Here is a 16,735-nt window from a genome sequence, read left to right as displayed (position 1 = left end):
ATTGGTGCTGTCAATTTCATTAAATGTAGTGGATAATTCGAAAGAAATTGCCACGGTCTCTTCATTGTTTAAATGTTTTTACTGTTTTTGTTTTGTTGTATATATTTATAAGTTATTAAAGTTTTATATTCCTACTACTTTGTTGGAGTGCTATATATTTTTAATGTGACACATAATTGTAAAAACTTTGATGTACAAAGAGTCATCCCTGCAATCTTCCGCTTCAGGCTCGGTCCCCTCCCCAATCACAATACAGGATGGTTTTCAGATAGTAGGAACGCGTGTGGTTTGACGGATCTCATCAGGTGTGGGCCTTGATCTACTATAACTCCTTTGAAGAGGGGTGATTCTTTACAGCTGGTGCCATAAACTACATCTGCAGGGCTAGCTGATAGCCTGGACAATCGGACACAGAGGAAGAGGAGTGTCAGAGGGTGCGGTAGTGAATAGGGCGAAAGGGAGGTGTCGGGCGGGCACAGAGTGTGATTCTCAGGGAAGAGCAGCGCAGATGGGGGGAGGTTTATTGCCGATGCATAAGACAGAGAGCGGGGGTGACCAGTGCCTGGGGAAGATGCTTGCGAGGGTGGGGAGCCATGCTACGGATCAACAGCGTGCAGAGAGTGGGTCTGGTCAAGGCATCTAAAATGGCTGCCGTGCACGACAAAAGTGTGGCATTTCAAAAAAGGCAAGATGGCGCAGACAATGTTTTTCAACACTTCCTCATTTCCTTCTAATCGAACGTTAACAGACGTTGGTGCATATTACCAAAGTTAAGCGATATTTATCGCTAACGATGCTTAGCAACAAATTTTTTACCGCTAAGCATCGTCAGAAATTATCGCAGATAAACCTTGCTATTATCAAGGTTTATCGCAAATGCGATAAAAAACGGCCGCAATGCATGAATATCGCTAAAAAGTCAGCGATATTCATGCATTACCGAGCTAATGCTCTTAGCCATGTTATCCACCTCCCATTGGATAACATGGCTAAGAACTGCTCAGGGCAGGTGTTAGTTTTTGGAGATATTCGCGCTTGGCGCGAATATCTCCAAAAGTTGGTAATAGGAGATAGATATCTTGCATGTTGTAATGCAAGTTATTGTGGTATATGGAACTCATACCATAATCTCTCAGGAAAACAGAAACTGATCCTTTTGGGACCGCCTGAGAAGGCCTAGGGGGTGAGGGGTACTCTACTTTGCCCCCTTTTCACGTTCCGAACTATTTTATTTTACTCTCTTCTGTAATTACACAAAATGGCAGCGATAAGATGCATCAGAGACAGACAGTGAGAGAAAGGAGGCCGGAGATGAAGAAGAGATGTCAAATACACATTGGAGATAATATAGTGGGAGAAGGGAAGTAAATATGAGTAAACTTACCATGTAACATAACAATGTTGCACTCTATACTATAAGTCTCATTTTATACTACAATCACTTCGCTACAACCTTATAAATTAAAAATAAAAATGAATAATGTCTCAAACAATTTTTGATTTCTAAATATAAATTTATTCTTCTGAATTTTCAAAATTTGAAAGAACTAGTAACATGTCCTCATCAGGAATTTCCTCTTCAATCATCTCATCAGGAATCTCCTCATGAAAAGTCTGCAATGATGATTCTTGTAACTCTATGGTCTCCAAACATTCGATAAATTCGCCATCAAGAGATTGATCAAAAAAATCATTCAAGTCATCTCCTCCTTGTGAGAATACTTCATTATTGGTGCTGTCAATTTCAATAAATGTAGTGGATAATTCAAAAGAAATTGCCACGGTCTCTTCATTGTGAGCCATTTTATTTTGAAATTGCTTGCTGTAAATTGCAGAAAAAAATAATCACTTTCATTTATCGTTTTTAGTAATACATAATATAAAACTAACTTTATCAAGTATTTAGTATAACAGAAGGACTGTAAATAAATAACAGAAAACATTTTTCAAATTATCTTAAAGTGTACAACATAGTTCCCCTTACAAATTAACAACTCACCTTTTTAAAAGTAGGAGAAGTGTTAGTACTGTGTAAATCAAACACCAGAAATTGAGCACCAAAAATTCCTCACAAATGTACCTCAGACAGTAGTATCACAAAATGGCTGTGGTTTCCTCTCATTTTAGATATATACATAACCAATTAACTTTCATCACACACAAATACAAAACCAAAGTAACATTTTAATTGGTTCTAAATTTCAACACTTTCAAATGTGTTTTCCCCATGCAATTTTCCATAGGACATTTAGATACGTCTACAGCCTGAATGGCTGAACGGAATTACACCAAACTTGGCAAAATGGTACATCAAACCTAAGAGGTCAGGGAGGATCTACTATGCCCCCTTATGGTCATTTGCCCCTTCGCTTTGGCCTCCTCTTGTCTCTCGATCCTACCGAGAGACAAGATGGCGGCCGCTACGGACTGTTTGGAATGTTTACAGACGCCGGAGAACCAATAAGCTTCGCAAAGCTCCGTAACGCGAAAAGTACGCGAAGCGGAGCGCTGTTACAGATATATATCTTTTTTTGAACGTTAATTTCTCAAAATCCACTGGAGCACATATATTGAGACCTAGCAAAGGCACATCGGGCTACCAGTCCCTAATATTTTGCCAAGTTTCGTGCAAATCCATTCAGCCGTTCGATTATTATTATTATTTTTTTTTTTTGCCCCGCGGGGCCCTTTTAAAACCTCCACATCAAACCTAGGGGGTCAGGGAGGATCTACTATGCCCCCTTATGGTCATTTGCCCCTTCGCTTTGGCCTCCTCTTGTCTCTCGATCCTACCGAGAGACAAGATGGCGGCCGCTACGGACTGTTTGGAATGTTTACAGACGCCGGAGAACCAATCAGCTTCACTTCACAAAGCTCCGTAACGCGAAAAGTACGCGAACTGGAGCGCTGCCCGGTCCGCTGTTACAGATATATATCTTTTTTTGAACGTTAATTTCTCAAAATCCACTGCAGCACATATATTGAGACCTAGCAAAGGCACATCGGGCTACCAGTCCCTACAATTTTGCCAAGTTTCGTGCAAATCCATTCAGCCGTTCGGGCTAAAAGTGAGGCCAACCGCCCTATGGAAAACTCAATGTTAAAAACACGTTTTGGGACCCCCCCTTTTTTCTCAGCCCCCCCTTGACAAACCCCCCCCCAAATTTTCAGTGGCTGCTCAGAAACAAAATGTTCCATTTTCCTGAAAATTTCAGCCAATTCCGTCCACAAACGCCAAAGTTATTAGACATAGAATTTTCAAAAATCCCATAGAGAAAAAATCCTAACTATATATACCTACTGGCGACCGCCAGTAGGTAATATATATGTATATATATATATATATACATATATATATATATATATATTCACGCTCAAAACACACAAGGTGTAAAGCACTCACGGGGACACAGGATAGCTTGCAGACATCCCTTTATAAGACGCGTTTCGGCGCAATGCCTTCATCAGTTATAAGAAATGTTTGCGTGTTAAGAGTCTGCTCATTGCTTTATATCACAATGTCCTCAGTTCATATTGGCTGATGCCGGGCCAATGGCGTGGTCGCTTACACTCCTCTGGCCAATGCCGCAATCCCAGTGCCACGCCCCATTGGCTTCCCGAGGCTCGTTCCAGCCTCCCCTCGCCAGCTGATGTGTCCGTCATGCATCCGCAGGCGTCGATCAGATAGCAGCCTGGTGGGAACTTGGAGCGTGAAAATTTATGCTGCTTGAACCGCTGATGTGCTGAGGTGGACCGCCGTCCTATCGGGACGCGAGCTATACAAGCCTGAGGACGCCGACCTATCTGATCCTATCTGTGTCCCGTGAGTGCTTTACACCTTGTGTGTTTTGAGCGTGAATCCTATAGCGACTCCCACCTCGCGAACAATTGCACCCGCCACAAGAGTACAGCAGCCTGTTGGGAACTTGGAGCGTGAAAATATATATATATATATATATATGTATATAAAAAATATATATATATATATATATATATACATGCATAAATACAACCCATAGTTCTGGGTGCTAAATACCGCATTGATATTGCTGGCACCCTTGTAAAGATGATGAAAACATTGACCCTCCTCTATATCCAATTTTTAAAAAGACTGCTGTTGTTTTTTTTAGAAAGTAGCCTTTTGTAATGTCCAAGTTCACTGTCTACAATATCTCCCAAGCACACGCTCCTCAGCATCTTAGCTGCAGAAATAGTTATGCCAAACTCAATGTAAACTGGTATCCATCAATCATCATAGAAAGACAAATGGCTGACACTGTGGTGTGGTCTACGGCCTTTGCAGCGTCGTACCTTTTGTGTGGCAGCTGAATGGCCTGTGCCTAAAACGTTGACTTGGCTTTGCATGCCTTCCGCAGCTCATTTTCTCCGAGGCAGTTAGTTTCTGTAGACTAAGCAGTGGACATTAATGATGTTCAGCTTAAAGCACTGGTGAGTAGACTGCTGAAATAGTAAAAATCACTTCACGCTGCAGCACTGCTCACCAGCCCTGGCCACTTCAGTGTTCAGTCATACGTCACGACGAGCGCCTTTCTCTTGGCGCAGCAGCAATAGATCACTTCCGCGCGGCGCACCCCTCCCTGTGCTTTAGGCGCGTGAAAGCATGTCAGAGCGCGAGCCCCCCTCCTGCTCTGAAGCTGCTAATGATATTACAGCACGCGCGTCCCTCTTGTTCGACATCAGCAATATCGCAGATAACAGAAGCCTTTTCATGCCTCCCGGGGTTTGAAGGGTTTATGAGCTTCTGTCAATAGCCAGTGCGCTTTTATAGATTTCCTTGGTAGCACTTTCAGTTAGTAAATCACAGGCAATACTGGAACATTACCATACTGCACAGATCCCTTGTTTGCGATTTTTCAGGTTGGGTGTCTTATTTCACTCTGTAAAACGTTACCAATTAATATAAATGTGTGTACTCATTGGCTTTTCTCAAATTGCTTATCAATGGCGTGACCCCACACCTACAATTAATTACACTAGTGTGGCACAAAGCTTCATGGTTTTACTCTCCACCTACAAAATATTGAATCCATGATCTCGACTACCAAATACCACCATGTGGTCAAGATGTGTAGAAATAGGAATGCTTAATGTATGCTTCTGTGTATATAATTACTTTGATGGTAGGTATACTGGCTGTTCATTTCATGGGTACAACATTCTGCTAGGTCATATTTAAAACACAAAATTGTGACATACATTCCTCCCCAGTGTTAAAACCTAAAGTCTGTTTCAGACCTTAACCTCCCCAGGAGAACCAGCACTACCCCCCACATCAGAGCCCTCCACTGGCTCCCTGTACAGAAAATATGCCTCTTCAAGCTCCTGAGTCATGCCTACAAGGCCCTCCACAACTCTGGGCCCACCTACATTAACCACCGTCAGATGTTCCAGTGACCCACAAGGGAACTCTGCTTCACCTCCCTGGCCCTGGCCAACATCCTCCGCCGGCACCACTGTGGAGGTCGTTCCTTCTCCTAGCTTGCCGCCAAGTCCTGGACGGAACTCCCCCTTCCCCTATGCACCTGTCCACTTGATGAATTCAGGAAGAAGCTCAAGGCACGACTCTTCGATCAAGGATGTTTGGACATTTCACCTGGTGACACCACAGGGTGACAAGTCCCTCTTTACAAAAAGTCATTGATTGATTGATTAAGAGAGTGTGAGGTTTGAGTGGCTGAACACACATTGGTATGAAAGTTTAGGAATTTCCCAAACTTTTGATAGGCCCATTTCCATTGTCACAGTTGAATTCCTGTTAATCCTGATTCTGAAAATAAGCCTGACATTTTTTTCTGTAGGATTGATTGTTTCTAGGTGGAGTAAATATCTGGCATCTTTGGTATTCACCGAGAATTATAGAAGTACTTGAGGAAAAGCTGCAACAGTTGCAGTATCCCAGGATAATCCCTGAAATTCTTTTTGAATTTCAAGGTACTCACATAAAAAAATACAATTTAGGTCGATGCAAAATTTGCATAACAGAAATTACGTGAAATGTCCACAATTTATAAAAAAATAAGTGTTATAAGAAATGCTGGCTTTGGCATTTTACATTACTGTTTTAGCATGAAATTAGTCATTGTGACCATTTGTAGCGCACAGACGCTATTCGCACTTAAAAGCAAAAATCGCATGTCTAGGGAAACCAGCATAAAAATCGTTATCTCCCATAAATGTAACAGGTGTAAATTTATACATGAGTCAAGACTTTATAAAAGTTCATTTGTATTTTAACAAGTTTGCCTATGTAGAACATTTTGGGGAAAAGACCTTTTCGCCCCACCCCTACCAGTTACTAGGTATCCTCTACCTATCCCCAAAACAAATAGGAATGTATACTTGTTTTTGAAAGAACCTAATCTCTAACCCTAGTCTTATTTGGAATGTGCCTACTACGGATTTGTGCATAACCACAAATTCAGCGTAGGTAGTATATACCTCTGAGACATCAGCCAGTCTGTCAAGAAAAATACTTTTACCGGGTATTTCTGGAGAGGGAACACTCCCTGAATTAGTGGATAGGTAAGTGTAGGGATTTCTCCATGGGAAAAAAAAATCTGCTGTGGAGAGAACAGTATCAAAATGCTAATACAAAGTATGTATGCCATAGGAATGCATAAACATACACTTACTACATTCACTCACATGTGTTGATAGTTCGACTTGTGAATAACATGGAATTCATGAAGAATTACAGAAATACTTTGTGCAACTGAGACCATCACAGATTCCTGGAAAGAGTTCTGAAACCCTAGTGAATTCCATAATAGTCAGAAATGTTATCTAAATCTTGATACATCTCCATTTCAAGTGAGGGCAGAATTGAGGGCATGGTGAAGGCAGTCATCGTGTCGGACGTGCACTAATAAACTACAGCCCTCTGCTTGCAAAATCCTGCACCATCCTCCACCATGTCTGCAGGTGGGCCATGACTCTGGTCCTCCTGATGCTCCCTTATTCGTGGAGAATGAAATTGATAATAATGGTTCTGTCGGACAGAAATACACAGTAGTATAGTATTTCAATTGTATTATTTAAAAAATTAGTCCCTATGGAGGGTACAAAGACAGTGGTACCTATACCAGTATAACCCAATACACTGACCACAAAGAAAAATTCAAGCAAAGTTTTACTCATATACTTTCATATTCTCTGTATTGTATTCAAATATTAGTTTTGCTGTCCAAAAAACAAACATAAAACGTATAAAACACATAAATTCTGTGCAGGACTGATACATATTTAAAACAACATATAAAAATGTCAATTCACAGACTTAATTGGCGAAGACAACTATATATTCAATAATCCACTAGGTACAACACTAAACTCTTGGGTCCTAGGGGATTTTGTATAGTTGGTTCATAAAAGAAGGAAATGCGTCGACGTTTCGACCCTAGGGGCGATGCGATGATTTTGCGCATCAGAAGCATGTCTTCGTGGAAGCTGCCCGTGCTCTGCATCTGCCCAAAACAGTAGAGGAGATAACAGGATGAGCAAAGCAGAGGCCTTGGAGTTGTCTTTGCACCAGGCTGGCACACACCCCTGTGACAGGAAGGGTGCCCAGCGAAGAGAATGAGAGTAAAGTTAGTCACACCCTGGTGCTGACAGAGAGGTGGAGCATGGAAGAGGATATGAGGCACAGGCCCTGAGGGGACAGGGCCTCTGACACCCTTCATGTTGTTTCAAAAGCCTGAGGTAAGGACTTTTGCGCATTGCTGTGGAACTCTTAAGGTCAGTACTAAAAAGATGGAGTGAGTCAATAACAACAGATAATTTAGCGGCTCTGCATTCTGAAACACCTGAAACCTGATGCTTTCAGCATGTTTGCCTCTGCTTTTCTGCACTTTGCCTGACTACATGACAGTAGTGTGCTGTTGATGCTTGGAGATTAATAGCTACCAAGTATGCTTTAAGTACGTTTTGACTTTTTCACCAATATCATGATTTTGTGACTTGAAATGTTGCTGTTGCTGTTAATACTGTAAATAAGAGGTCAGAAACACTAGCGGTAAAGGGAACTTGGCTACAATGTCATGATTAGCTGAACATCTCACAAATAACAATGAGAAATTTTGCAGCAGGACATTTTTGTTGTTATGATGCTTGGGTATATAGAAAAAGTTATGTCAAGCTTTAACCACTGTTGCATGCACATTGTGACAACACGCTTTTCACAGGTACCTGTCACTATGCCTTGCATTGAATGTTTAGATTAGGTCTATGTAAAATGTAAATTTAGTCAGAGTAATTTGTGTCATTTTGAGAATTTCCTGTTAAGCAAAATTCCCAGACTCACCCCATTTGCCACTACATTTGATTACTCACCATTTGCAGTAAAAATATACATAAATCATCATTCGCAATAAAGCTTTACTCCATCATATGGAAACCACAGATGCAAGCAGATGTTGTTTGTGGTGCCTTTTAATGTTTTGCTCTATTTTTTACCATGAAATCGGATCCCATCAAAAATTGAAGCAAAGACGCATTTCACAATAAATATAGCGTTAATTGATGGATTTGCATTTCCCATAATTATGTGTACTTTCATGTAATTTTTGCTGAAATTTCACATAATTATATAAAAGCAAGTCACACAAATTATGCACATCCGTAGCTTAGAGGCTGGGGTGTTTGGCAATTAACCTGCTATCCATATTGATAAGTGAGCAAAGGGATCTCATTGGTCTAATGGTTTTACCAATCCTGTGCCTATAGGAAATTATGATAGCACATATTAGCCAAGATTTCTAAGAGCCATTTCACCAATCAATGACAAAATGAAAAACTGACAAAAGATCAAATATGATTTTAACTATCCCATATTCTCTGCTGTGTATACAATATTTAAATCAGGCATGAAAACATGCGTCTAAATCAGCACCTATCACTCAGACACACAAAACTGGAAGACGCAAAAGGAACAAAATATCTTAGTGATATCCCTAAACAAACGAAATCAACCAGCCTAAACTTAGAGCAGTCTTTCTTGCTGCTGATTGTATAACAAAGTGACATAGTATTGGCCCCATCAGGAAAAAAAAAAAAATACACATGCTCTCTCACAATATTGCCTTTGAATTGCAGTTTAGTTTGAGGATGTGCAGGTGTTTATCGGGGTTTTCATAGCTATAATGATAATGGCTATTTCGATTTCAGTGGGGTGATATCCATTATTATATGTTTAGACCTAAAACAGCCTGACATATTTCATTTCAGAATGTAAGGGATGGGAAACCTCTGAAGTCCATCACCACACTGCAAGATGAATATAAACTACAAAGGCTGCTATGGATACCTCCAATTAGGGGTCACCTAGGATACATGCCAGACTAAGTTACAGGCACTCCTGGAACTAAGTCCATTAGAAGCCCAACTGACTACTGAACAACTGGGATGGTGTGGAATTTCAAGAGTGCTTCATGCTCTTATATGTAATTCTCCAGAATGCTTAACTTTTTTTAGATCACAGTAGGACGAATACCTAGGGCAACTGACGAGGTAAACTGGAAAGATGCTTTTCTCAACTCTATAGACTTACCTATATCCACTAGACTGTACACGTTTCAGATCAAGTACTTGCACTGAACTTACTTCACCAAAATGGGCAAAACACAATCCCTGAACTGCATCAGATGTCACATGGAGACTGAAGATTTTTTTCTACGTGATGTGGAACTGCCAAATAGTGAGAAATACTTGCTCACAAGAGTATCCAAAGACAGCCCATTGACGTTGTGTCCACAATGTTGATAATGGAAGTGATTGATGAACTTGGGGGCTTGAGGGGAACGTAATTCTGGTGGGCATTGGTGTGCTTCTGACTAAAAGAGATATTGTCAAACATTGGTGATCCATGATGACCCTTTCATAAGACAGGTGGATGAGGTGTACAGATAAGAGATCTCAATGTGATGAACTAATTTACTGTGCCTGGAAATGTCCTCATAAACACAGTGGGATTTGGGAACCTTGATGAGACCACTTTAACATACCACTGTTAAGTTACTCCAATCTTTAAGTGGTTCCTCAAATTGAATGGGCCAGTATTCAAGTATATGAGAATATGGGCCTGATTTAGAGCTTGTAGATGGGTTAATCCATCACAAATTTTTCAGATAACCAGTCTGTCTTATTACAAGTGAATTATATTATATAGCATTTGCAACAAGGCAAATTGTTTTTGGCTGAAACCCGTCTCAAAACTCTAAATACAGACCTTTCATTTTCTACAAGTATGACACGTATGTCATTTACTTCTGCAATCTGTTTTATGCATGAAAATGAATGAAAAAGAGGTTTATAGAGTAAGGATTAGATTCGCAAAAGATAGTTAGAAATTTGCTAAATATCATTAGTGAACCTGGGTTTAATATTCCTAGTAAATTTGAGTTAATATTGCAAGTCAGTAGATGCATTACAGCAGCTTGAATGCTAAGTATTATTGCAAAGGTGTCTTTAATTGCTGAATGATTGGTAGAAACAGGGGTTCTGTGAGTTTCAACACGTTTTACATTGCAAAGTCATCACCTGTATTTTACTAGTGCAAATTGACACAGATAATATGTGCTGTAATATACATGATAAATACAATGGGTTCTAAGAACCACACTATAAAAAACAATCGCTGTCAAAATAGTATAGATTGGTTGCTGCATATATTTGTGCTTGTGCCTAACAATTTTTTTTTGTGTCTTTAAAGTCTGTTAATGTGGATCCTCTACCAGTGAAGCTCTTATATGACAAGTCACATGACCAGGTTTGGGTTCTCAGCTGGGGGGACAAGAGGAAATTGCATCCAACATTGCAGGTAAATAGGCAGATCATTGAATGACATGTTTGTGTAATTGTGAAATTGATCATATATATGTAAACCATCTATTTCACTTCTATGTGTGTTCTTCTCTCCTAGTTGATTACTTAATCTTGGGAAAACTGATAGCTACATTTACTTCACCATTATAATAGGATGTATGCAATGATTCTCCATTATATATATATTCTAGTGGTAATAAAGGCATGTCAGTGGTATGTCAGTATCTAAGATTTATAAATAAGAGGTTATACTACTACCCAATTCAGCATTCTGCATTTTATTAACCACACTATCCTCACATCAACATTACCACTTTGGGTGTCAGCATACACACCCATAGGACACATGGATACATGTTAATCCTAGCCCAAACCACCAATCGGATTCTTAGCTGTATGATCAATCAGTAAAGCATTATCAGAGTAGTTGTCTTTATTAGATTGTGAGGCCTACTGGAGCCCAGTAAAAAAATAGTCAACTTCCTGAACTGACATGAGGTACCATATTTTCCTCTATCCTGCTTTTCCAATCTGTCTGTGTCCTTGATAGCGGACAACACACAAAACTCTATTCAACGTTCAAGAGATTGGTTGTGCTTCTGAGTTGGTCCACACCATTCGTGGCGTAGTGCATTGACGTAAGTGGCCTCTCTGTATTAAAGACTAACAAGTTCATTAAATGGTTTTGTGACTACTTCATTTCTTCGGAGGAGGATGCAGAAAGGAATGCAATGGCTAAGTTGTATTTCTTAAGAAATGCCCATCCAACCAAGCCTGGGAACTGACTTCCTAAATAAAGTGGCAACTTGAGTTTGTACATTAATTTTCCTATGAACCAAAAAAGCCACAGTTTCATAAGTTTTAGAAGGTTTTTTGGTATACTACAGTTACCAACCAGAGTGAAGTAGCAACAATATTTACATAGCTTCAATTGTTAGGTACTCTAGGATATATATATAGCAGAATTAGGCAAAATATTATATTTTTTACTACATGTAAGTTCCATGAAAATTATGCAAATTACACAAATTATGCTTTGGCGATTGTCTGCATGCAAATTATTAATGAGGTATGCCTTTACACACACAAGCAAGCAGGGGAAATGGACTGGAGAGTAAACCAAAGAAACAATATCCCTGAGCAAGAACACCATATTTTACAAATAATGAGCTTCTTCATTGAGTAGGCATTGGATGTCAGGTTGGGTATTAGTGTATTCTTTGCTAGGTGTCACGTCAGTCTTCCTAGTAATTATGTGATGCATACACACGCTGCTTTTGTGGCATGCTGTGTGCTGTAACTCTGCAAGTGTGCAGTGCCATCCCACCTCAATACTTTATCATACACAAAGGCTCCCAGTCCATCGAAGATAGAGAGTGCCAAAAAGCCATAACTGGATACCAATACCTAAATGATGCCATCATCCACAGAAGCAACACATGCCCATTTACCATCTGCACGTCAATAAAAAATTGAAGGCACATTACAGGCAACAAGAGAGCTTGTTATAACCAAGTACAGGGCATCTAGGTGCTGTAGTAGTGATTTTGCAATCCATTAGACTGGTATGAACAGTGCATATACTAGAAGCCAGTAGGCTAGCCAAATGCCTTTTAGTATTACTTCATCATTCCAAGCTGAACAGTTACTATCCCTGCTCGGGAAGAGGACACCTGATCATTCAGAAAGGACAATGATGAGGGAGAAGGACTTGATGCAATGTGGAGGTGCATCAATATCTATAAATAACAATCCCTGGCCAATCCAACAGGTCTTGCATATGCAAGAGGTATTGGTTTTGCCAGTGTGTTTTTGCCTTGTGCAGCATTGCTGAAAGTAAAGAAAAAAAGTACTATGATGCAACCAGCACTGACTATGTCACAGTGCTTTTTTTCTTTACTGTCAGCCATTTTGCTGTGCGATATGGCTAAACAAAACATTGACAAAGTTAAAAGCTCTTGCATCGGCTACACCTATTGCCTCTGCCAATTGGATGTTTGTTTTTATACATGTGAACACAGGTGTACTGGGTTTACAACTGCTGACTTGGGCCCTGGGCCTTTTATTTGCTTCCTTGCATCATCACTCCGGGCCATACCACAGCTCCGGCGTTCAGGGTTGGGGTCACCAAAACACCCCTTCCAGTTGACGGCACCCAATGGGGCAAGCCACCGAGATATAGCCTGGACTCTCTACACCAGGTGCTTGTTTCATGGAAATTGCTCCAGCGGAGGGGATTTGGGCCATTTTTGTCCAATCCAACACTGATTTCTTGTTAGGGAGCTTGAGGAGCGAAGGAGCTAGGTTCCAATCCAAATTCACAAATACAGTGCAACCCATTTGGCTACACAGTAAAGCTCCAAGTTGAGAAGTCAGGTTAAACATAGATTTATTACAAATTCAAAGCCAACATAATATAAATCAGTCTCAGAAACATTGCAAAGCAAAATAAAGTTGTCAAAGTACTTCCAATTGTGTAAACAAAGCTTATTCTCAAAAGTAAATAACCAATGAGAACCTCAATAGAGATGGTACAAAGTAAAAGAAACACAGCAGAATGAGAAGATTGAAAAGTCCAATTCTCTGTCTATGTAGCATAAACATTTTTGATTCCCCAATTAAACTACACTAAAATGCTAAACTAACATTTATTAGATCCATAAAATAAAGAGAAAGGTGTCAGCATGAAACATCAGTAGAAGTTTCTTAAATAAAGTATTGCATAGCATGAAGCCATACACCGAGGCATGGAGGTCTAAACCTCTCATATCCTAAAGATGTCTCAGCCTCGTGTGTTCAAAGCCACAGAACTTTGTCTAGTTATACCCCTAAAAAATATTGTCAAGGACCCAATTAAAGACCACCTTCAAACAATACTCTCTTTGGCAAAACACACTCATAATTTCTTCTTCTTGGATGTATGTTTAGGAAACACGTTCATAACTCTTTCTTTGTTTAACCACATATTTTGAGATGACCTTGAATTTATGCCTTCATTCCACATGGAGAGTAAGCGTCCCCCCTGGCCTTATTTTCTTTAGCCCTTGACTTCATTTTTGCTTCCTTATCTGTTTCACACAAAAAATCACTGCAAACTCTGTGAACGGAGCCAAGTAAACCGCTCCGACCTAGCCGTTTCCATTCATTAGGTCATTGTACCAGGCACCTGGAGAGGGGAGAAAAGCACTCTATCCAAAACATTCACATTGAATGTTAGATGTTGCTTAAGGCCTTTGGTCAAGTTAACAAATTCAAAATTTCAATACACATTATACTAGATAAATGCTAATACATGAATGGTTAAGTTATGAAAGTAGCATTTGTTCATGAATACACATTCCATTATATAGCTAAAGTCAAAACATCTTATAAATGTATGTCAACTATAACTCGTTATTACTAAAAACAAAGTATTAGTGAACACATACATTTATAAATGTCGTGATTACATAGCACATGCACTCCGTATGTGTCTTCAAGTGTACTTTTCTCTTGTGGGTCACATTTGATCTCATGAATACATAAGGTTTCAACATACATATAACAAGGGTAATGAGAGTAGACCCATATTTATGCTGCATCAGTCCCCCCTCTGATAGCGAATCAAGCAAACACAGATAACAATCTAATCTTATCAACGAACCATCTAAACCTGTGTGGTCTTAATCACTTTTTGTCTTGAGTCCTCCAGACATTTCATATTGTCATAGTATCCACTTTGACTCTCCTCTAGCTCTACATATGATCTTTTTCTCTTCAGTCCCTGTCTAACTTGAGCATATCTATTTCCCTTTAAGATCAAGAACAGGAATATTACACAAAGAGCAATTTTCAAAATGCGCTTCAAGTTAGCACCCAATATTATACTTCCCAGATTCCCAAACCATTTTCCCACAGCAGACAATCCATTTACAAAATCTCCCCAAGCTCCTGTCTCTTTCAACCCTTCCAAGTCCTTCATCAACCCAGATATATCCCAGATATATTTATCCATATCCTGACTCTTGGGATGTATATAAGTACATCATTGCTGGACTTTGAGCATCCTACACACTCCGGCCTCTTTTGCAAGTAGACGATCTAACACAAGTCTATTCTGTAAACCATTGATCCAATTGATACCATTTATGTATTTATAAGCAGTACAGAATTTGCAGTAATAATGGCTAATCTATCCACTATAGTAGAAAACGTCCTAATATTCAGATCATTCAAGATAACACCTACAGATGGAATGATGGCACCAAAAATGTCAACTACTACTTCAGGTGAACGAACACCTCATTTGTCTTGCGTTTCTTATCCCATACTGGTTCATTAAAATGCTCAACATGGTATATTTACGGGAACTTTATACCAAGATAGCAAGTGCCATGCCATGCCATCCAAAAGGCAATTTGAAATATGTATTCTTTCCACAAATGAAATATGCTCCAGGAATCACAGGATCCTGTCCTTCCAGGTAACGTGAATTCCTTCCTCTTGCTTCAGGCACATGCTCACAATCACTCTCCCCTAAGAATAATGGATCAAAACAACTCTGATCAACATGTATGTCCAATTTTTTCTTATGCTTCCAATCTAAATCAAGAGCAGGTTGAGTTCCCTTTTCTTGCTGTATGAGTTCTTCACTACCCCATTAGACGATTTTTTGCCTTCTTTCCAGTTTCATCCTGAGTCTTCAGGTCTCTTCATATATTCTCCACTAAATTCAGAAATGTCTTTTGCACATCAGACATTGAACAATTCAGATTGTGTCTGAGCGTAAGCTGTATGTAGCGTTTTAAGACATGCAAAATATTTACCTGCAAATTCGGCACCCTTAAAATAAGGATTCTTATTCAAATGCTTGAAAATCGGGATTTCTGTTAGTAATAAATCAAAATTGAAAAAATAATATGAAAACTACCTTGTCCATAGAATAAAATCACCAACAGATTAAATGTAATCCCATATGTCAAAGGTGTGTGAAGGTAGGTAGTGCAATCAAATACTGAGCAGGCAACTGCGTACACAGATACCAATCTCTCACACTCATCATTTAATCATACTCACATAGCAACCAAAAGTAGACATTTTAATTATAATCTCCTCTTGACATGTCTATATGTAGCATTTTAGTTCCCCGTTGTGGTACTTTATTGTCAGCAGCATGTGATGTAGTTGGTCAACTGTTGAAATCATTTCTCCTGGTCTATGTGTAGCCGGAAACAACCCTATAAGTAGGCCGGAAACAACCCTATAAGTATTGTTAGGAGTGCTACTACTACGACCATTATTATGCCATTTACGAGGCACCTTCGTCTATTGGAACTAGTACTAAGTGTAACATCTGCTATAGAATTTGTTTTTGTACTGGCTTCCATTTCTTTGTAAAAAATCTAAACCTTTGGGTTAAATGTAGCAGCTACAGAATCTTTTCTGTCAATTTCCACCTGTGCAAACAACAAAACCAAGTAAAAAAACATCCACAATTGTAAAGCGCAAACTACTCAGCCTTACCGGTATCAAGGTGCAGGGGGTCATGGTGGAAATTAAGTGAGCTATTGCCCAAAGTCACATAGTGCTTAGCTAAGGTGCCGCTGGAGCCCGGGATCGAACTGTGAACCCTGTGCTCCAAAGTCAGCTGCCCTGGCCGCTGCACCACTTCACTCCAGTTCAATCAATAAGCAGCAGATTATGCACAAAGTCTTTATGAGCCTTTCTTTCTTGCACCCTATTCAATGTCTCTCATTATAAAAGACTTGAATTCACTAACCATCAGTTCCAAAAGAAAGTGTTTCAGTTCATCAACTAACTCAGAATACTCACTGTTGTCCAGGAAAGGAAGTTTGATCACTTTAAAAAGGAAATACCTCCAAGCATTCATTCTTATTAGCAAAGGAAGTTCAAAAGT

At 39.6% G+C, this 16,735-nt stretch overlaps 1 protein-coding gene across 1 annotated transcript in view; it reads left to right on the top strand.

The window, feature by feature from the left end:
- FSTL4 (follistatin like 4) overlaps positions 1 to 16,735 on the top strand; it is a 1,347,217-nt gene that overhangs the window by 1,293,087 nt on the left and 37,395 nt on the right. Inside the window, exon 12 of the mRNA XM_078653328.1 lies at positions 10,727 to 10,834. Coding sequence (XP_078509454.1) covers positions 10,727 to 10,834 — 108 coding nt within the window. The remainder of the gene's footprint in view (positions 1 to 10,726; positions 10,835 to 16,735) is intronic.

This window comes from Lissotriton helveticus, chromosome 7 (assembly GCF_964261635.1).
Source record: "Lissotriton helveticus chromosome 7, aLisHel1.1, whole genome shotgun sequence".
In the NCBI taxonomy this organism is placed as follows: Eukaryota; Metazoa; Chordata; class Amphibia; order Caudata; family Salamandridae; genus Lissotriton; species Lissotriton helveticus.
Note: the sequence above shows the minus strand (reverse complement) of the source record. Positions and strands in the feature narration are given on the sequence as shown.